This window comes from Mycteria americana, chromosome 4, assembly GCF_035582795.1.
Source record: "Mycteria americana isolate JAX WOST 10 ecotype Jacksonville Zoo and Gardens chromosome 4, USCA_MyAme_1.0, whole genome shotgun sequence".
Classification (NCBI taxonomy): domain Eukaryota; kingdom Metazoa; phylum Chordata; class Aves; order Ciconiiformes; family Ciconiidae; genus Mycteria; species Mycteria americana.
In genome coordinates this window covers 23,604,397-23,628,330 of record NC_134368.1, presented here as the reverse complement: position 1 = coordinate 23,628,330, position 23,934 = coordinate 23,604,397, and the positions used below count along the sequence as shown (strand labels likewise).

The 23,934-nt window shown below is 35.3% G+C and overlaps 1 protein-coding gene across 8 annotated transcripts in view; it reads right to left on the bottom strand.

The window, feature by feature from the left end:
- PCDH7 (protocadherin 7) overlaps positions 1-23,934 on the bottom strand; it is a 291,460-nt gene that overhangs the window by 208,835 nt on the left and 58,691 nt on the right. Inside the window, exon 4 of one of the 8 annotated variants that reach the window (XM_075499892.1) lies at positions 8,391-8,983. The exons of the other annotated variants lie outside the window; for them this stretch is intronic. Within the exon in view, the coding sequence (XP_075356007.1) occupies positions 8,915-8,983 (69 nt within the window). The 3' untranslated portion in view covers positions 8,391-8,914. Of the gene's footprint in view, positions 1-8,390; positions 8,984-23,934 lie in introns of those variants that run through there. 8 annotated transcript variants of the gene reach the window in all.

The following is a 23,934-nucleotide window of genomic DNA, read 5'->3' as shown; positions in this document are numbered from 1 at the left end:
GTCTGTTGTTAAGACTTTGAGGTTGTCATATTGTATTGTGTTATTATAACATTAAATGGTTACTACAATGAGACAGATGAGAGAGAACTGGAAATAGTCCCTCAAGACAGTTAAAATGTACAAACTTCACTTTCATTTCATGGGAAGAGAATCTCTCCTGCTTTTCTATAAAATAATGTTTCAATCACAGTTGCTGAAGAGTCGCAAACAGCTGCTTACCTCAGTATGTACGTGAAAGAACAAAAGCACTTCAGAGTAAAGGCCATAAGAACAAATGTCATGAGGGAAATATTATCTCACCATTATGAAGTAGCTTTGAAAGTAAATAGGTCTTAACTGACTTAGTTGAAAATAGTTGTTATCCCTGTCTTATTATATAATAAAAATAACAATAAACGCTCTAATCTATCAGAATATTTATCTTTCCAGTTCTTGGAACTGCTAGCAGAAAAAAATACTAAGTAGTTTAGATAAACACATTCTGATTATATTCCTGCTGTTCTGTCCTCACTGTTTTCATGATGGTTCATTCAAAGTTAGCTTATTCAAAATGGTTTAAAACCGCTGATTGCCTTTCTTAATATAGGCATAATATAATTCAAAATCATATGACTGTGCATTCATGCAAAACTGGTCATGTTATCATCTTGTTTTGTAGAGAAGTATGGAAAAGAGGGAATGATAGGGATAACTGACTAACCGTCAAAGATGGAGTTGAGGTGCGAAAGAAAGTATGGGTCCTCAATCTATGAAAACAAAATGAAGATGTAACATTTAAGGCATAAGAAGGCATAAGAACTCAATCTTCAGCCAAGTGACCTTGGGATTTAATAAAAGTACAAGGCAGATACAGGCATGCTTAGCTTCCCACTTCTTTGCAAATATGTCTTTATAATTCCTTGTCACCGTATCGCCTATGAATACTTCATTTTTACTTTAACAGTGATGAATGAAGGAGGAGGTAACTGCCATCACAGGATTGCTGACTAGCATGTAATCTTCTTTAAAACTGGATAGTGGAACACTGCACCAGTGTGGAGAACTCCAACACATTGCTCTACAGCTCTAAGGAGGGTATATCAGGTGACCTTCTAGCTGCACAACCCACTGTAGGTACTGGTATCTCACAGGGAATGTGCACATGAAGAATCATCTAGTGACCAAAGCTAGGCAGGAAAACTCTCTGATGTACTGAAGGGCAGTGACGAGTGAAGCTGAAATGAAAATTATCAGGGTTCATGCAAAGAATTTTACAAAAAATATAAGTATTTCACCAAGTGCAATTCTGAATTTGGTCATCATGTAATTTATCAGGGGAAATTTTCTTAAATTTTAACAATGTGCCTTTGAAAAAAAGGACTTTGTAACCCACATTGAATCTATTTATTCATCGAATATAACTTCTTCCTTCACTTACTTTAGGGACATGCAATTTGCAGATGAATCATTTAATTTGTCCTTGTTAAAAAAGGCATAGAATTCTATTTTTACTTTGTCTATTTAAATTCCATCTTAACAATGCGAAACTCTCATATAACCACCAAACATAAGCGTTTAATTCCACATACACTCCATTCCCACAACATCACCAGGCCAAGACAATTCCAAATATATACCACTGAATCAACATCCTGACAAATGAACTTGATGTATCACTCCATGGAAATCAGTAACAATTATGGCAAAATGCTAATCTAACGGGTATATATTGCTGATGGAAATTACACTTACCCATGAAGGGTTCTTTACAGAGAAGATTTTAAGGCCAAAGTTTGCTCTGCCAAGCTAAGTTGTAGGATTTGGCTACAGAGAATTTGAATATGTGGCCTTGTTTTGATTATAGCGAAAGCCAATAGTTTTTGAAGACCAGTGTATGAACTGGTATATAGTCAATACATAGTTTACATTTACAAATTCCATTTTAGAATGCCAATTATAAAAATGTTTAATTCTACAATACAATATAAGGCCCCCCCTGATCCCACAACTTGATTTCCTTATGTGGAATTCTTAGGGATAAGGTCCTCCAAAAGCACAGGAAATTAAAATATTTCTCTTTTAGAAAAATTAATTGTGAGGGTGAAATTTATTGGCATTATGCAAAAAAAAAAGGTCATAAATACAGAGAAACAAATATTAAAATGTGAAAGACCAAAAATGAATGAAAGCACTATCATGAATTATTCCTTTGTATTCCTGATTATTTTTAGAAGAAGGCACTTCAGTCAGATTTCCAACATCCAATAAAATAGTAATAGGTATTCACACTGCTGAGGGTTAAGTTAACTTTCCAAATAAAACTGATTTTCAATGAATATTGAAGTGCTGCTGTATTTGAAGGTTCATTGCAACTCTTCCAGCCAAAATGTGTGTACTTCTATACTTCTTTTTTTTAAGCATATATTAGATGGCGTATTATATTGTAAAACAGAGGGTGATATATTTATCATTAATATAAAAAATTGTGTTATTCTCCCTATCAGAAGCTATCCCTTTGCTGGGGTGGGGGAGGAATGAATAATTTTCAGTAGACTTCTTAAACTATTGAATTAACTTAATTCGGTTCTGGACTTTCAGTGCAGTTAGAATTTATTCATATTTGTTCATACGCAACTTTGATTTATATGTGGTAAACCAAATCGTATCTCTTAATTACTTTTTGCAACCACTCAAAAGCAATCTAGATTATTTAAACTGAATGGAAGTCTACACATATAGAATAAGAATAATAATATCTGTTTCAGTTGAATAACTTCTTCAGGAAAGACCTTTATAGACATTTATAGAACATATAGAATGCCTGTTGTAAGATTACCACAAAAGAGATGGGGAAAAAAAACCCCAACAGTTAGTAAACTAGCACAATTTGTCTTGAAATGTTTGTTTAATGTTGCAGTGTTTTGGATCTTTTGCTTTTCTAATCCATGTCAAGTTTTAATGACAACTTTATTAGTAGAATCATTAGCTTATGATCCTCATTTCTCAGTATCAAACGCCTTCATTACCCACAAGACACTTGTTTTTAATGTGCCTAGAATAATAAGCCCCAGTCTATGACTGAATACTTCTGAATCAAGGAAAATAGTCAAAGTCAGCTCATTGAATTTTACACTGAATGTGTAAATTAAAACAATTAAAAAACTAATGGGGAAGAAGATGTAAAGTAACTAAAAACCAGCTGTTGAGTACGTTCTTAATTTTTATTTATTCTTAGTGATTCTTACCTCTAGTTACTATACAGGTACGTGGTTCTATAAATATATTCTGAAATTTTTTTCATTCATTCAGACTTTATGTAAAATTTTTTCATTTCATTTTTCATACTTTAAAAGCAATTTATTTTGAATTTTTTAAATCATCTCTGGAAAGAAACCAAGAACAAAATTCCTAAGAAAATAGGAATACATGATTTAAAAAGTTTTGTAGGTTTACTGAAATTTTTGTATTATGTATTTTACAGAGGCTCTTCATAACCAGTATACATTCAAATAAGGAAAAATGCTATATTATTAGTGTACACATGTATTTTTAAAACAACTTTTATATATTGAAAATATCTATGCCTCACCTTCACAGTCAAAAGAAAAAAGCCATTTCCAGTACGATAAACATAATCAACTGCAAGGTGACTGATTTCAAATAAAAGCCCAATAATGGAAAAGAGAAAATCTTAGCTGAGCAAAGGATAGTGTAGCGGAAGAAAAAAAAGAGTATCGTCATTATTATCTGAGAAGAAGGGACAGACTAGTTGAAACTTCAGCTGCATTTCAAACATAAAAAGTGCAGTGAAGGATAAAATGAATTAAAAGACATTTAACGAGCAGGAAGCAGGAACTTGTACGGTAAGAAGATTTTTTTCCTCAGGTTACAGAGGAAGGGAAAGCTGCAAAAAGATTAATGTAGACTCAACAAAGCATGTTCTCAGTATATGTAAAATAAAGAATTTATTTTATCTTTGTTGAATCCTGTGTGACATTTCAGTGATTCATGATTTCCTTGAAAACAAGATGTGCCTTAGTACCTCATTAAGCATCATAGTTTATGCCTTTTTATAAAATCTGCATATCTATTACTACAGGACTAAACAACTCAAAGTAGTATTGAAATGTACATAGTTAGTTTACGAGGTCAGTGTGCAGGTTATAATCTTCACTTCAGACAGATATGGCAAGATTTTCAATCTGTCATTTGATGAAAAAAATCAATTGCTTTTTAGACTAAGCAGTATTTTAAATGAGCTCACATTCTAATGTCATCCTCAGGAAAAAAAAAAAAAATTCCTCATCCAACATTTACTTAATGCTTAAAATGCAAAAGTATTTACAATGCAGGAAATACTTATCAATATAAAACAGTTTTTTTGGTTTTCACAACATTGCAATTAGTTTTCACTGTCTTGCTTGTTTTAATGAACCTTGCATTATTTATTTATTATTTATTGACCTTCATTAACATCTTTCTAATTTTCTAATCAAAAGTATGATTAAATTTATAGCACTCACAGAATTTAGTATGGGAATGTTTACTAAATTTGAGAAATCAGATAAGTCATCTCCTTGCAAATCCATGAAGAGTTTGTAAAAGCAAGTATCAGGGACCCACCATTACGTATGTATTAAACTCCCAGCAAGTGAACAGTCACATGGAAGCCAATGGAGCTACACATAGATTTAAACATGTGATGCAATACGTAGAAAGATAAGGGTCTAAGAAAGTAGGAAATCGGCTTTAATGCCATTCTCTTTAAGAAGGAGGAAAGCGGGTCTCATACTGTTGAAATCAAGTCAATGGAAAATGTGTAAAGGGCTTTCAACAGCCCAAGCAGACCAAACAGGATCTGTCTGCTAACACATCTATATTTTGTTGCTCTGATTGAAAGGAAGAAAAAAGGCTTATTTTCCTTTTTTAAAATGTAATTAATTAAGCTTTTTTCTTGGATTATCCCAACTCCCAATCAGGTAGCATAACTAGTTCTTTTAGCTTTCAAAATGATATGAGAAAAATTGAATTCTTCTTGCCATCACTCGCTAGTGAGAAGGGCAGTGATTGTCTCAGATCCATAAGTAGAATGTAGTGGAAATAATGACACAGTAGAAGAAACATAAATTGCAGTTCTGTTTTCCTGGACACAACTCATCTTACAGGCTTCTTCCTCTCTATATGGACCTAAATGGCTGCTTAAACTCAGTGAAGATCACATTATCTAAAGACAGCTGCCTATATGCTCTCTCTTTATGGAGTCTTAAGGAAAGATTTTGCATTTTATCTTGATGCCAGCAAAAGTATTAATGAGCAATTGGATTCACACACATCCTCCGCCATATAACACTTAAAGGTATATAAAAGCCTCATAATACTTTAAAGCATTATATAAAACTTCACCAAAAAAACTTATTACTATTAAAGAGCATATTAATGCTGCATTCAATAATACTAAATAAAATATGATTAAATACTTTATTAAACATTACATAATAATTAAGACCATTGTAAGAGTAGTTTGTCATATGAAACAAATACCACTTCACACAGTCTCTTTATACTCTGAAAAACCCACAACACACCGAACAACGATGACTTTGATATTGATGGTGCAGAGGACGCAAACTACACCTGACAATAAGATCTACATGCTCAACAAATGCTCAGACAGTAACAGATTTTGGTATGCAATTGGGAAAAAATTCAGAATGTCAGAATTAATTACAAACTTTTTTAACTGTCAAAATAACAGTATGGTTTCTGTAGATTCTGAAAAAGCAGCATAAGCCAACTGCATTTACGTAGCATGTCACAGAAAGGATTACCTCGGTTCTAAGGGAGCCACACATCCAAAATACTGCACAGTGTCATTACTCAGCAGCAGAACAAATCTTGATTTGAGGCAAGAACTGTCAACCTTCCTAACAACAGGGAATAACATCACCAGTTGAAAGATGCACAACAGGGTGATCTCTGCAGTTCACAGTATGTTGTTTCATAGTGCAGATTGCATGAAAAACTTCACATGTCTTACAACAGGGATACCCTGATCTCCATTCTACCTAAAATGAGGCGTGTAGTACATCATTTGAACTGAAGTAAGTATGGGCAAGGAGAAGGAGAAAGTCTCTGCAATACAATGAAGCAACAGTCTAATTTTACAGAAAACAGGTCGTACAGGGAACCTGACAAGTTTGCTGCAAATGCCTGTCAAGAAACTACCAAAAAGGTATTTGTGATTCTTTCATGATAGCCATATATGCACAGCTAAACTTCTACTGGCTGAATACAACTGAAATTACAAGTTGGATCTATCTTAAATGCTCTTATTCCTGTTCTTTCCACACAATCTTGCTGTAGGTAAAGTTATGACTTTATTCTAAATCCATATGTGATATCTTATTTTTGCTTTTGGCCCTTTAAAAATGTCAAACATAAGTAAAAGACCCAGTGAAGATCTTCCCCATACCTAGAGGGTACACACTCAGTTTGTGTTTCAGCTCAGTCACTCTAACTCTATTTGAAATAGTCCTCTCAAATCCTTCCCCACTGACTCACTTTCATAAAAGAGCTGTGAGTACATACACTGTAATTTGGTAATCCCATATTCTTGTTAGGCTGCATCAGCAGCCCTGGCTGAAGTGCTCCAGTGATTTATTTAGTGCCCTAAAGTGCTCTCGAATTCTATGCCTTTATCTCTTCTGTTGCAATATTGACTTCTGAAAGGTAAGTTTGAAAAGACATGAACAAAGGTAAAAGTGCATGTAGCAGTGCTGCCACAGTGGAGGCACTCCTGCCAAAAGATGATGCTTGCTGTATCATGCAAGCTCCCTCTATATCCATGCAGAACAGAACCTAGATGCAGCTACATCGTAAGTGTTTGATATAGACTTTAATAAGACCAGCCATCCTAGAATACAGAGATGGAGCCAAACCAATGGCAAACCAATTTGTACCACATGTATTTCCTGCACCATTAAAAATATATGTATTAGAATAGCAAAGCAGACAGAAGTATGTACAACGTAACATACTCCCATAACAGCATTACAGAAAGCAAATGTGTGTAAATAAAGGCCAATGAAAAAAAAAATAGAAAAAGTAGGCTTTTTATAATTAAGTTTGGAAAAGCAATTAAGGCTTGATCAGAAGGAGAAATGCAAGTAGGCTGTTTCACAGAACTATGCAGAAGAACATATTTTCACACCAGCAGGCACGATTCTGTAGGAAGGATGGGGCAGGTGTTAGAGGAACTGGATGAGAAGCAAAGCAAATGAAGATAGATGAATGTCTGAAAAGCTTTTAAAATGCTTGGAATTTGAATGGGAGTCAGTGGAAAAGTACAAGTATCAGGCTGCCATTGCCATAGTGGTATTAATGAGTTTTAGTGGTAATTACTGGTGTTTCTGAAAAGCAGGAAGCAACATTTGACAAAGGCTGGACTCAGAAATCATTTTCTTAAGATGGTATGGTCCAGGAAAGAGGCAAAGAGGTCTCAGTCCTAAGGGTATATATGAGAAATGGAACAACAGCTCTGGTGAAAATTTGTCTATGATGACAGAAGAAATATGTGAAGAATAATTAAGTTCAGGGTCAGTGTGAACACTGATATTTGGGTACCATACAAACACAAATGTTGAATCAGAAAGGATGCAGGGCTGTTAGACCCTCTTGCCAAACAGAAACATTTTTTCTTTGTTCTGTTTATTTGAAGGAGACTGAGACAATGCAAAAATCTAAAGCAGGTTACTAGAGAAGGATGCAGGTATTAAACTCCATCAAGTATTGACCTGTGACAGACTTAATGATAAAAAGAGAAAAAAACCTGCAAGATATATTCATTACTGTGGGAGCAGAAGGCTTTAAGCCTAATATGAATAAATATACAGGTGGCCAGTTCAGAAACATACAGAATGCACTTTTTGTTATTAAGATATCTGTCTTAATTTTGAAAACAAGAAAATTAACTTCCAAAGTTATTTTTCACATTTCACACATTTCCATATGTCATGATGAAGAGGAAGAAGATTAATTGTATCTTCCATGTTTAATTGCCTGATGAACTTACCCAGGTGTGAGATGAATAGTTTCTTATTTTAATGTGTTGTTTTCAAGGGGCCAGAACTAGTCTAAATAGCAATGATTATGTTCTTATTAGTTAGATGTTTTGAACAAGAATAGCAACTGATGAATACCACATGAAAGGCCTCCCTTCACTAGTATAAATTTCATTTAGACTGTATTCATGAAAGTTTCAAACTTACAAGACAAAAATGTCACTTTGTTAATTTTATGAATTTAAGGTGCAAAATAAAAATTTACTATTTTAGTTCCATTATTTTCCATTAGTAAAAAAACCCAACAACACTTCTCATGCACTATCTCAAGTAATAGTCTTTTTTTATTAATTCTACCAATAATATTCCACAGTGGATCCAGTAAATCCAGACAGGCATCTTTAGAAAACCTTACAAAGCCTTCCTTCCTGCTATTCCAGGTGAATGGTCCTTCAGTTCTAGCAGGTATTTCAGTAAAGCTATTGATTTTATGTGGAAGATGATCCAATACATGGTAGTATTGAAGGGCAGCAATACAAAATTTCAAAGTAGGTAGAAACAATAATAGGGAACCAGGTAACAGAGAAAGACATATTTATCTATAAAGTTAATTGTAATAGTTCAAACCAATCTCACACCAACTGGGTAAAATAAAATGATGATTAATATACAAAAAAACAACTGAAATTATACTGTGCTGCTTACAGCATTCTCTGCTTAAAGCGATATATAACTACATCTTTCCCAGTGAAGCAACAGAGATAATATACCTTAGACTTCTCTGAGCATAATGGAGATGCATTGCAGCAGACTAGTATGTCACAAGGACTCCTCATCCTTTCTTTCATTTTGGTTTTAGCCAAATGAGCAGTCCTTTACACATCAGTTATGTGGAGACTTGTATAATTCTTGTCTGGGGAGAAGTGTTGGGCATCCCAGGAACACTAGGAAGACATACAGAAAAATCCTCACAAAATAGTTTACTTCCCTTCAACCCATTCAGGTATTACTGTTCTGCCCTACTATTTTAACTAGTAGTAGAAAGTCAATTACCAGAGAGAAAGGGTTTGGAACTCTGAACAAACCTTATTTATGGATAAACCAATTTCAGATTTTCTCAGTTAAAATAACAGAGAATATAGGCCAAATAGCTTTCTTCAACAATTTTCCTTTAGATTAGATTAGTAAATCCAAGGAAAGAATTCAGGGGTCCTAACTGGAATGCACTGACAGAATTTTAAGGTTTTATATTCTAATACAAGGGAAGATGAAACTTTCAGTGAGATGCTCTCAACTTTTATTTCTGATAAACACACTGAAGTTCAGAAAAGCTAGAATCTTAACTCCCTGCTGTATATGACTCTCAAAGCTTTGTACTCAAGTGTCTTGGTGAAAGTCTTTTCATTATTCTACCAATAAATTTGACAGCTAAAATCAGAATTTTTACAGATTTATGTCATTGAGACTGTATGCAAACATACACTTCCTATCACACATATCTTTTTTTTCTGCTGATTAATGAGGATATCAGATGATTGGGTAGACTGTGATGCAGCGATGCTTTCCTTTGGGGATGGAAAACAGCAGAAATTGTGCACATAAATTCTTCCTCTGGTGGTTCAAAATTAAATTATACAAGCTGCAAATAGTCCCTACAGCCTGTCAGAGATTCAGAAAATTGTCTCCTCCACCGTCCTACTCTTTCACACTTGACCATTAAGCAATTTCCCACCCTCTGCACACCCACAAGGGATATTCTACTCTATGTCTTTAAAATACTGCATGAGATTAACACAGCCACAAGACACATACATGCTATTCACTCTGTAGTAGTGATTTTTTTTCTAGTTCTGACCTGAGAAAGTGTAAGGACAGGTAGTATGAGCATTCTGATCCCAACCAGCTGTTGGAGTCAGTTCTCAGTGAGACACAAGAATTCCTCTCCTTTCCTCACCCCTTTCTCTCTCACTTCTGTGCTCATTTACTTTTTCTCATACTCAAATTAGTCCTAGGGCTCTGGCTGGGACTGGCAGAGCTCAGCTTCAGATGGCTATTTCTGTCCGCTGGCCACCCCACCACTGCAGCTTGGACAGCTATGCAAATCCGACCCTGGGCAGCCAAAGTTTATAACGCAATGTTTTAAAGCCAACTATCCCTTAAACAGTTCCTCAGAGTTCTTCTGAAGCACTAGAACGGCAAATAGGAAATTCACTTTTTAAAAGTGAATAACCGTAAAATACACACTCAAAGCTCATATCACACTTAGGTGAGAAATAAACGGCGAAGCTAGGACAGGTCAAAAGCACAGTTAGTGAGCATCATCTCATGTGGCTGATGTCACATTACTATCCACACAGGGATTTGGTGGATAAGGGAAAAAAATCCAGACACATATACCGATTATGAACATACACTGCCCAAGTTCTTTTCCTATGGATTTCAGAAGCCATACTATGCTGACTAGTCCACAACAGCTGTGCATACTTCTCTCTCCAAAAATGGGTTAACTCTGCAAAGATCAGCATTAACTGCCACACACATTTCTGCTGGAAATCTATCAGGTTGCTAGGGTAGCATGCTGTGCATAAAGGCTGCTCCCTGGCTGTGTACCCTCCCTGCAGGCATGCAAAGCCCTAATTATGAGGTATATATACAGAAGAGTCTCTGGGTTCAGGAGAACCATCAACAAATGCACAACTTCCTTTGCTCCATGACTTACAGACCCTTTGAAGCATTTTTCTGCTCCTTTGCTTATGCTTGTATCATCTTATGGGAGGCTGTTTCAAACGTCACATTTATCATTCTGACCAAAAATAATACCTAAATTCTTTCTCTTACTCTTTAATTTCATGTTAAAATTCAAAGTAAACAAATCCTGAATAGCAAGCAATAAACTAAAAACTGAAAGGGGATGATTCTGTGATGTGACAGCAGGACTGCACTTGCCCCATTTCCTTACCAATTTAGACGTTAATGAGACTTTTTTCTTTTGCAGTCATTTAAAGACTATATAAGGAATCAGAAAACACCTCTTCATTTTTTGTCACATACTTGTGCTATAAAACTTTTTTTTTTTTTTTTTTTGTCTTTGTCGTCTGATGGGGAGTGCAGGTTAGTTTCTTTCTTCCCTTCAAATTCCGTTTCACTTTGTTCCTGCTGTACCTATTTTAAGACTTCTTTGCCTCCTACTTCCCAAAAACCTCCTAATTCCTTAAAGTCCAGCATTAAGCTATTAAAGGTGAGCATAGGGATGACTTAAGTTTCCTTACAGGCTAACCAGTATGTCTGCAGTTAAATGCAAAGAAAGGGTGGCTGAGGAACTGTCTACTGCTGGCTGCCAAGGGTTTCTATGCTATTTCCATAGCTTTCCCTGCTGCTCTAGAGGCAAAGTGATGAGACTAAGATTCTTCTGTATCGCTACACTGGCACATAAATCTAATTGCCAAACACTTCAAGAGTCTATATATGCCAAGATGGACAATATTCTGCATTTCTTAAACATTCAACTATTCAACCATGCAGCTTTCTAGAATATAAGAGCTGAGAAACAATAGAACAATCCTGGCACTGAAAAGTGTCATAGGTGAATTTCTTGAACAGCAGAGAGGCACAGAGGAATTATCCTTTGATATACAGTATAAATCCTTTCCAAATCCACACAGGTTAAAAATGCTAGTTGTCATATTTGTTTATGGCTTAGCATCTTTGTTTTCTTTATGCTTAAGATGCCTTCAACATATATCCTCACAAGTATAGCTAAATTGGAATAAGAAGGTTGGAAAGATTTATAATGTTGCCAGAGCTGTCATATAGGCTATGAATGGGGAATGTTTCTTCGTAAGAACTATGAAAGTATTCTGCTTACCATTCCTTTTAAAATAATCTCCTTTTTTTTTAAACTAAATTACAAATATCAGTGCTTTTGAAACTAAAAATGTAAATTATTCATAACAATTAGAACAGCTGCTTTGTCTCTGTCTTGTGGGTGGAAATCACAGACAAACATAACAAACATTGATAGAATTAAGTTTGAAACATTCGCAGAATTTATATCCATGAGTTTTCCTTTTACACCTAGCTTATATAAACCGAGCCCTCCTTAATTCCTTTCTGCTGTTTTCCTATACTCATATCTAAGTTCATAATGAAAGGGCTTAATCTCTTTATGCTTCATACATCACATTTTGTGTAATAGGGGAATAATTTTTTTAAACTTGCCAGGCTGGAATTCATCCCCCAAAAGACATGAAAGACAATAAAATCTAAGCAAAACTTTAAGTCATGTTCTGCTACTATGTTTACTTGCCTGATAAACACAGAAACTATAATATTAATAATAGTATTTTTTAAGCATGTACATTGACCACTGCATGTCTCTCTTATTTTAGCCAAATGCCTACCCCATAAGAATTATGACGTTGTATTTGGTTAAGTTTTGCAGTTCTTTCATGAAGAGTTTCAGCAGGCAATCTTCACCAAAAAAAAAAACCCCTACACCAGCAACTTCGGGATACAATCCAAATACATAGTTGTTCTCTGAACACCTAAAAGTGTGCCAGCCCTTTCAGGGAAACAAAAAAAAGGCAACCATTCTGAAGTCACTTATACAAAAACCCCAATCATTCTGCTGATGGGGGAACTCCTCAGAGAAGAGGAATACTTCTCATATTTAGAGGATGAAGCCCCTATATGGATAAGGGACCAGGGGTAGTTCAAGACTAAAAATATGAACAGACTAAAGATTGCCTGCCTTGGCAATACTGAGAAGAGAATAGTATTTCTAGCCTCAGCCAAGTGAGGACATTAAGTACTTGGAAAGAGACCGCTAGGAAGATCGTAAAACTATACAGAAGATTTTGTCTCCCTGAGTATCTCCCCAAATAAACAACTTGCTTAAAACTTCTGTTTCTATGTCAGAATAAATAAATTATACCAAAATGTAACTATCTCCTAATCATTCTACTCAAGTTTTGTTATTTCTTAACAGCACTGTAAGAGTACAACCACACTGCCCTCCTGCAATGCACAGCATCAACAGTGATCAACAGCAGTCAATGAATTCTAGTTTTGTGCTCACTTCAGGACATTTATTATCTTGTATTTTTAATTTAACACATATTAAAAATGATGCTATGTAAAAATGAAGCAGTGCCAAGTTTCTAAGGTGAAATGTAAAACTCACTTTCTAAACTTGATCTTTTGTGCTTAGTTTTTAAGTCTTCATTTTGTTGTGATTGGTTTTTTGCCAGAGGAGAGGGTCTTTCCAACTTACCCTCTCAGGCATGGATGTACATGGAATATTTATGTGAAGGATTTCATCTTTTATTTTGAATCAGCTAAGTTTCTTTCAGCATCGTCTCCTTAAGAGGTATTATTTTGTGCCGAATTCAAGTTTGAGAATTGGAGCCTACTTACATAGAGACAAAAATGTTCCCTTTTAGAGAACCATGTGTTGGGTTTTGTTCATTATTTGTATTTTTCTCCACCTATCTTCCTTTGACATTACAGTGAGCAGCCCCATTTTAAGATATCAGTTGTCTCATCCATCTTCTTTGTATTCCTCCATTGGAGTGTTCTCTACATATACAAAAGCAAAAATCTGAAATAGAAAAATCCAAAACTGTCTCAAATATGGGAGCTTAGTGAATGAAGAAAAAACTCTAGGGGGACAAACAGAGGAAGAAACTAACTGCTGCTTTTTACATTTTCTTTCACATAAAACCAAACGGAAGCTAGTTTGCCCTGGGCGCTTTTCTTTAGACATTTTGTAGAATACATATTCTTGTCCATTTATATTCATCAGACCTAAATCTGGAAACTGCTAGCATGCCGACAAAGAACCAGAGACAGAATCTAACTGCTGTGTTGCTCCTGTGTATGATAATGTGATCTCCATGACTGGAAATTTTCTTGATGTCCTTGAATGGGGTGAAGATGGTATCAATCTGTCTGAGTGAGATTAGCCATGTCCATTCAGTTTCCTGCTTGGACATGAGACAGAATGGACTAAAAGGCTAGAAAGTACCACAGCCCTCAAAGAACAGATGTCTCTTTTAAAATAATTCCTGGTTTTATATTAGGACTTAACCAACTATTTTCTGCCACTCCTCAAATTTAGATATAAAACTGTTAAAAACCTTTATCCATTACTCATCACAGAGTAAACCAGCCACAGAAGCAGAGCACATCATTAGAATGAAATGCACTGCCTGCTTGCAGGAGGAATTCTCTTCTGACAGATATTCACTGGGGCTCCAAACTCATCTTTTTGGGCACTTTATGTAAGCTATTTTGCGAAACACCACTGGCTTACCATTCCATAAATTTTGCAAGTTGAAGCAAAACAAACTGTGTGTGCTTTATGTTTTCTGCCCCTTCTGTTCACCAAGAAAGCAGGAACTTCCTAAAAATTCTGAGCATGGACCACTGCTAGACTTCAACGCATTTTTTGGACCACCCGACATTCACATTATCAGTCTTATTAGAAAACATTACAAAGATAACACAGCTCTGAAAAGCAAGCTGGAGTATTATACCCTCATCCAGTGCAAAGACTGCAGCTTGTCAATCACTGACACAGTTATGGGAAGCCAGAATGGTAGCACAGAAGGAAGGATGTTTTCAGGAGCATATCTCACATTAATGAAGTTCATTGGATATGGGAGATTAATAAAAATCACTTTCCTACCGGCTTCTTACACTAACTCCTCTTAAATGTGACAGAAAGCTCAACTTTTCTATATATGTCTCAGATTTTACATTAGTCTCTGTGTTCCTTGGGTTTGTCATCACTCTCCTATGGGCATTTTGACTGAAGTTTGACTGAAGCTCTAAAGGGCTTTACATGTCTATTTACTGAAGTGGTATACAAATGAATGGAACATCAAAGTGAATGATTGAATATTAAATAAATCAAAAGCACAGTTTCGCAAACACTTAAAGTGGAAAAGTACTGCATTTACAAAACTGTCAAATTCATTATTCAATGTATTTACTTTCCTAATACTGATCCCAGACTCTGCAAAGTCCAATCTTACGGTTGGACTCGATGATCTTAAAGGTCTTTTCCAACCTATACGATTCTGTGATTCTGTGAAAGGCAAGACTATCACTAGCCCAACATGGAAAGGTAGAACATTGCAAACTTCTTTGTTTTTCCTGCAAGACATTACGGTCAGGGATGGGTTAAGTTACACAGGACTACACTTTTCTTTTCCACAAAGGCAGGTAGTCAGAAATGACAGATTTGTACAAAGCTGTACAACGAGCTTAAACACAGGGAGATTAAATTTTCACCAAAAGCATTCCCAGGGAAGAATACTTTCCCATGGAGAAACAGGAAAACAAAGAAAAAACTGTTATCCCAAGAACTTAACACTGTATGTAAAAAAACCCCAAGCTAAACCTAAAGCACTGAATGTTTAAGTGTGAATAAACTTTTTACCAAATGAATGACTACATTTCATGGCAATAATTAAAATGATAACATAACATGCAAGAAATTAATGATAAATATGGTGACAGAAGAAAAACCAGAGATTACAAAGTTTATAGTTACACAGTCCAAAAAGTCCAATCAAGCAGGGATGAAGATAAGAAACTGGTTCAGAAATGTGGGATGAAGAATGCAATAATCACAGAGAAAAGGGATGACTAACAGGAAAACAAAGTAAAAAAAGAAAAGAGGTTTTAAAAAAAAAAAGGTAACAAAATTCCAAATTAAAATTCTGATTCCAGTGAGGATTTTTGGACATCATTTAATTCCTATGATTTATTATTTCCTCAGCAGAACTACAGCACTGAGACGCTGTGGTTTTTATATTAATAGAAAATGATAAATGCCACTGCAATCAGTAACACCAACTTTCATCAGCTAGTGGTCTGGTGCTGATCAGATGATGAAATCAAGGAGAGTGAATTGGTAAACCAGCTGGAGAAAGCATTTCTAATATGATTTAAAACAACAACAACAACAGAAACACAGGAGCTTTCTCATTTTGTTTTATTCACTCCTATCTATAACAGTATGATTTCGTTTAGGCCTATGAAAAGTGCGTATAAAATCCTTATCTAATACTTATTCTAACCATAATGTATCCCCTCTCAAAGGGATAAATTACAGCACAATCCAAATACAGTGGAAAGATAAGATCTTATTTTTTTAATGTCCTCCTCTGTATTTTTACAACAGGAAATATACATGCACAAATTGCGAGAAATCAATATTTTTACTCCTTTCCACTCCATCAGTCAAATAGCAAAATAATCAGAAAAGGGCACCACATCCCACTGTTTGTGATTTGAATTGACTGAATGAGAGTTTGACAAGTCTAAAAGGCCAGCAAAAGACACACAGAATCTCCCTCATTAGTTTTTGCACAACAGTGACTACAGAGAGCTATGAATGCACAGTACTATGAATAACAAAACATCTGTGAATTACATAATGTCACTAAGTACGTTCCAAATGGTATGCATATATTAACCCACAAATACAGGCTGGTACTTATTTAACACAAAATCAGCAAAAAAATAATGGTATTTCTCAAAGGCCCTGGAAGTCCATAATGCTATCCAAATCTCACATATTACTCTAAGGAATGCGATGCTATTGTTATACCACAATAAAAAACAGTCACATCAACAGCTCAGTGACAAGTAGCGATATCTTTGGGAAATCCACCAACTTTAATGAAATGGTTTAAGTAAATATAATTTCTTCTTGTATGTTCAACTGCCTGGAGTCTACAAAGAAAAAAATGAATATGAGGAAGTTTTATATATTAAGACCGAATATTTTCACAACACTTTATATTGACATTGAAATGCACAGTCAAAATGCTGACACATAGCGCATTCTGACAATCAGAAAAGTCCTTCCTTGTATCACTGCAGACTGCACACAGCTTGATTAGAACCCTCTGTTTTAGAAGTGCCCCACCACCACCACCACCCTGATGATAAATTATTTTAGGATTTGCATGCTTGCTGTTAGCTTTAATGAATGATGTGCAGCTTTTTCATTGCTGAAGCCAGGCTTCTTTTTAAGCAGCTATAGTAGTCTCTTGACAGTGTAATACAAAAATAGATCGGTAATTATAAAGGGGAGTCAAAATTATGATTACTCCCCTGTGTATTCTTCTTAATGACTAGTTCAGAAACAGGAACATAGGACTATTGTTTCAAACACAAGTCTGAAATCCCTAGAGATTTAAATGAATATTACATTAAAAGAAAAAACACCTTTTTTCTGTCTCTGTGAAATTACCTACTGTTTCAATTAGTAGAAACACATCACTTAATAAAAATACAAAGTATGTGTTATTATTCTATTATAGGTTGATACCATTACATAGAAAATTCTTTAAGGAGTAGCACACTGTTTATCCTGATCTAGTCATACTTAGCATCAGACAATTTGCCAGTTCGCCACACTGAGACCTGATCCAAAACCCACTGAAGTCACTGAGACACTTTTTTCTTTTACTTTCTTGAGTAAGAAGTAGGCTTTTAAAAAGGTAAATGCTGTTCATCCTTTCACTCCAGCATGCAAAACTCCCAGCCCATCTCACAACTGCCACCTCTGATGCTGTAACCTCCATGGTAAGTTAGTGTAGGAGAGGTTTATCCAGTACAAGAACTGGGGCTATAGGATTTATGAAATCAACAGATGGCCTCAGACTAAGTGTATTTAAAGGAGATTTAATTTTTAATGAAAATAATTTGAGATTGGGTATGTAACCAAAACTCAGGTATGTATTTGAACTTATCCCAGAAATAATTCAAGACAGATCATCCAGGTTACCATATGGACTGTATTTCATTCCTCTTATTAAAAGTAGATTACAGAAGGGCTAAAGCTACTTATGATATTTCAAGATTACCAGTATTAATTTGAATAAGATAATAGATGAGGGAAGCGTGATTGGCAGTCATTCCAGCTACACAAAGTACAAATCTCTTCAACAGAATTTCAATGGATTATAAAACTGAGTATCAAAAGATCTAGTGATAATTTGATCTTCCATTTTTTTAATACAGTAATACCTCTTCAGGTATCATTTTTCACTATATTTTTCCTACCAAAAAAATTGCAATGTTTATACTCTGTCCTAAAATAAAATGCAGTATTGCAAAGAAGTATTATGAAAATTCAGAAGTGTACACTGAGGTATTAGATATGTGCAACATAAAAAAAAAAATTTGTTGATGTGCAAAAACCATGAAATGCACACAGTGAGTTAAGAATTCGGTACCAGGTGCCAGCCATTGATGTCCATGTCTAGGGACTACAATTCCACTTGCCTTTTCTTTCCTGGTTATGGCATGTAGGCAAGCAGCCGCTGCAGCTGTACGGGCCCTGAGAGACAGATGCACAAGCCAGAGAGGTGATACAGATGTCCACAACCTTCCCACCTGCCGCCTGGCTGAATCCACACTGGTTATTGCAAGGTGTGGATAACCATCTGTACATCTGTCTAGTACTGACACTTAAGGGTCATATTTTTTAAAGAGTTAATCACTGGAGTAAGTTATAGCGAATGTTTTTGAAAATTCAACCCTATTTCCTACATGCACTATAACAGCTATTGCAATTCTCTCTTGGTGCAGTTCAACATGCCCAGAATATCAGAGATTCAGCAGAGTCGGTACCTAGTGACTGGTACTGGTCAGTCACTGACCAGTGAGAGAAAATTTTTACTATATTTCCAATAAATTAGACAAAAATGAAATAGTTACATTTTAAGTACAATTCTCTGCCTTTTTTTTTCATCACAGTAATGGGAAAAAATCAGTATTCTTAAAGTGGCAAAGCTGAAATTACTATGCCAGAGCTCAAGATTCTGATTTTTTAACTTCAACATAAAAAAACACTACACATGTTCAGATGAAGAGTGTCCCAAAACTTTGTAATATTAGGGCATCAATCAGCAAATTCCCATTGACACTCACAAATCATGAACAGTATTTACCTAAGCAGTCCTCATCATATCCTGTAATGTAAGATGTTTTATATCTATTTAATACACCAGACAGTCAAGGCACAGAAATCTAAGGTGAATTCTTTCACCCCACAAAAAGAGGCCAGTGTCATCAGCAAGAATGCAATGCAAGATCCCCAGTTCCCACTTTTCAGTTCTATGTAGTAAACTACACTGTTACAGATTATTCATTCGAAATTAATGTAGTTCATGCCATAAATGCAACCTTTACTGAAATAGGCAATAGGACAGAAATATGTCCTATTGTATGCCTGGATTATATATATGTAGAAATCTAAAAAAGAATATCAAGGGAATTCTAGAAAGTTAACAGGCTAAATGGCATTTCAAAAATCTTCCATCTTCTTTTAAACCTTGCTAATGTATCATCTTCTTGCATCACTTACAGTAATGAATTCTGTAAAGCAGAGGTCCTGACATTACTGTCTGACATCCTGTAGCTGTAAACCCTATTTTTAGAAAGTTCTTTTTACCTTGGAACCTATTGCAATAAGGCACAAACTGAGTCAAAGGTACTACCAAAAAATTAATATAAAAATCACCCTAACAACATGTATAAATACAGTATATATTTGTCAAAAGTCATCCTACTAGAAATAACTTTTTGAGTGAAATAAAAATCTGTCTGGTGCTGCTCACTGACAGTTCTAATTTCAGTGAGGATGATTCAAAGCAAAGTGCAGAAGGCTGCATGGAAGTGCTCCACAACACAATACAAAATGAAATTATGTTATATTTAAAATATAATGCTATATTTAGAAACTAAATTTACTTTTTAAATGGTAGATTAAAATTCAAAATACAGTTTATTAGTATTTCATCTATGTTTTTACTATTTTATTATTTCAATATTAATGCTAGAAATTGACACCATCAACATTAGGAAAATAAAGGAAAACTAGAGCCTGCTCCAAGTGAGTTTATCAGTTTTAGCTCCCTGCATACACTTCAGGTTCTTTGGGAATACTCTGATGTCTGTACATAATACAGGCACAAGCTTTGCTCAAGAGCTATGGTCAGATTCATAAAAATATCCAAACAGATCATCTCTGAAAGACAACAAACTGAACTCAACAGGTAGCCAGCAATTATCAACTTCTTATCACGGCAAGATGCGCAGACCGACTTCACATACTTTTAAACTTCTGAAACACAAAATGAGCACGGCATGACGTCACGACGTGACATTAATTTTACAGACACATGTAACTGTACTATTTGCATTCTCCTTTCACTATCCTCTCTACACTACAAACTCTTCATCATGCATAGGAACCACCTGACTGATTGCACCAGGAAATCCACCCTTTTTATTCCACAGTGCTGCCTATAGCTGCTCTTTTCAGACTCCCTGGAGCTTTAATTCACAACTTTCTAATGCCCTCCACAGGGAGCATTTCAAAATGAGGGATGGAAGCAGGATGAAGGCGAACAAGAAAAACACTGAGTCTCCCAAAGCTTGTCTAGTTTCCTCTTTATAGTGTCGGCTCCTGAGGACAAAGCTTATGTATAGCTGTGTCACTGCCAGCACTGAGGATGTAATTAATGGTTTCACAATACCATTGAATTAGTTACTTCCATACTATGTCTTTTTTCCCATTTGTTGAAAGTCTTTACCCACTAACAATGTCAATACATTCACACTTCACGGTCATAAATACTCAAATAAAAACAAATATGCTGTCTATGTTTGAAACCAACATAAAATAAGTTTCATTTGCTTCTCTAAAATGATATTTTAGGAAAAAAAAACCCAACTATAAAATATCTTTTTCTTAAATGCAGCGTGGTTAAATCTAAAGCATTCTTTGATGAAAGTGCACTGAAGTATATATACAGAACTGTCCCATATAAGTAATGATGAAAATTAATATCTGTTTCAAACAATTTGGCTAGGAGGCAGTTTATAGATATTAAGCAAAAAAGGATTTCCTCTGAAAACCAGTTCTCCCAACTTCAGTGAAACAGAGGACATTAAAGTATTTCTACAATACTATAATAGTCTTTACAGATGTTTTTATGGATCTCATCACCATACCTTATAAACAGTTCACAAAACAAAATGGATCAAACAATTTTCTCTGATTGAGATAATGAAAATTTATTCTCTGTTTTCACAGATGTAGCCCCAAAGAGGTGCATACTAGTGGCAGACCTAGGAATGAAGACTGAATCTCCTGGTTTCTAGCACTGAAACAGCTAATACAAGCCTAGCTTTCTGCCCCTCCATAGAAATGGCATTGAGAGGTTAGTGAAGTCAAATACGTGAACTATTTTCTGTCATTAGATGTATGCTAAAGCAAACCAAGTGAGATGAGACATTTCTACTTAAACGTGTTCCATGTTAACTGACATTAAACTTAAATGCAGAAATGTTTTGAGCTTGAACACATTTAAAGTTCCTCTGAGATCAAGTCTCTCTGTAGTCTCAGGAAGAGAGACACCAAAAAGGCTTTCATCCTAAATATCAGAAAACCAGCTCAGGCTGACATGAATGGGTGCCCAGACATGCCCACTTCTCACCATAAAATCTCAATTGTGAAACTATGCAGCTAGCTTAGATGAGACACCAAGCTTTACGATAATCATAATCCACCTGTTAAAATCATGCATGTGTTACTGGCTACGTGCTAACTCCCTTCTTAGAGGTGGAAGCTGAGACTGGGGCCAGTGAGGCTACAGTTATCTTTACTCCCTGTATACTTCTACCATTCTCACAATACAGGGGCGGATAACAGAAGTAAATCATCATTCTTCTAGCAGTAAAAAGAAAAGCAGATGGACATTTATATGTAGAACTGTGCCCACACAGTCTTCTGAGGTTACTTAGTCTATATACCACTCTTGCTCATATTTGCTAAAATAAAATTGCTCTGAAGAGTATTCAAGAAGTGATACGTTTTTTCCAGAAACAACAATTGTCTCTGTACAGTTTCACAGTTTAAAGGAAGGTTATTTTGTGTCAAATGCCAATTTAAAGTCCTGTTACTTTCCTGAATAGGAACTCTGCAAAATGTAACATAAACAGATAATTAAGCCTGATAAGATAGGCTACAGAGCATAATTAGGTTTACCGAAATCCTTCAGAACATTTTTCTCTGTTGTATTTCTCAAAGATAATATATGAATAAATATAGTATAAATAATAAATAATAGAAATCTTTTGGAAATTGGCTTGGTTGGCACTTGCTATTCAAAATGGTGTTACTGGGCTAAACTGAGACTGTTTAAATGTGAAAAGTAATCTGATTTGGAGGAAAATTAATTTTAAACTAGATTTGGAAACATTAATGCCTTCCTTGAATTCCATCACTGAAGACTACTGAGGGCTCTGTTGTAACTGCCAGGGGACATAATGAACTTTTTTTTTCCCATTAGCATCACAACTCCCTTAGGGCAACAAACTGCTTTCCTGTGATAGATAGCTCTGATGCCATTTCTAGGAACTACAGATCAAAGGAAAACTCACTGCTGAAATAGTAATCTACCAGGGTATGATGAAGAATAGTAATTTCATTGTAGTTTCTTGATATTTGCAGACACTTTCTAACTAAAACAAATAGCTTAATTTTAAACAATGAAATTGTGTAGGCATGTTCATGGTGTTAGAAAGGGTTTTTTAAGGCATTCATCACATATTACACTCTTAATATAGATCCTTGTAAAATATTGAGAACAGTATAGAAGTTGGAACAGTATTTCACATAATATTCCCTAAATGTCAAAAGTCAAATATAATGTCTGCAAGAACAATAGGCTAATTTTTTCCCCAATGCAGAGGGAGATAATCTTGAGTTTGTAAGTATGCATAATAAGTATGCATTGGAAATCTAAATGTAGCCACTTCATTTCAGAGTACAAAGCTATCTTTTACTAGCTCAGCAAAATTCAGTCAACTTAATGACTCTCAAACAGTAAAATGAGCAATGGGTTAAAGTATGGATTATCACACCGGACTTTTAAAATGGTGTGTGCGTAAATCCAAGCTTCTGTGCTTACGGGCCTAAATGAAGCTTGCAGGAAGAGTAGGGACAGAGGGTTTTAATAAGCTTGAGAAATCTCAAGTGAAGATTTTAAACTGTTTAATGAACCTTTGCAAAAACAATTTATTTAAATTAAATTATATTGTTCACCCTGAGACTAAAATGTAGTCTAGGTGGTGGAATTTTGCTTAATTTAATCCTTTAGTTTAGGTTTGATGGATAGGTTAGTAAGTTGAGTACTGCTGAGAAGACCATATCTACTTCATCTATATTTAAATTTGCGATTGGCATCAGTGAGAATGCCTCTACAAACTGTGACAGTACACAGTCCCCAGAAGTAAAACCATTAAGAAAAGAAAAGAGATCTTGTGCCACACAGCTCCATTTCCCACTGGTTGCCACTTCCTATATTATTCCTACTAATAATTTATCTAACTTGTGTTTTAACTAGCTAAAGTAATTGCGTATCACAACTTCGCTGATAGTTTGTTACTGACATATCTTGTTCTTTAGTGGTCTTGCGTAAAACAGACAGGAAAATAAAGTGATACTAAAAGAAGAGTCGTCTTTTCTTATACAAGCAGTCTCACTGGGTTTATTTGGCCTGTTCACATGAGTAAGGCAAGACAGATTTGGCTTTAAAAGCTCTCACTTAAGTTTATAAAAGGTAGGAAAATGAGAGACATATGGATGTACTTTTTTTTCTCACCCATGAGGGACAATGGCAAACAGAAAGTAGAATGTCACTTGTCACAAATAGGTTTTCACTCTCTCATTCTGACAGAAAAAAAGACATTGCCCAACAATAAAGCAGCTGTAGGAGGCAAAGAGGAAAGAAATAGTTGAAAAAAGCTATATCACCACTTGTAATTCTGAAACTCCCAGTGTCTTGCAAGTTGATGTCATGCA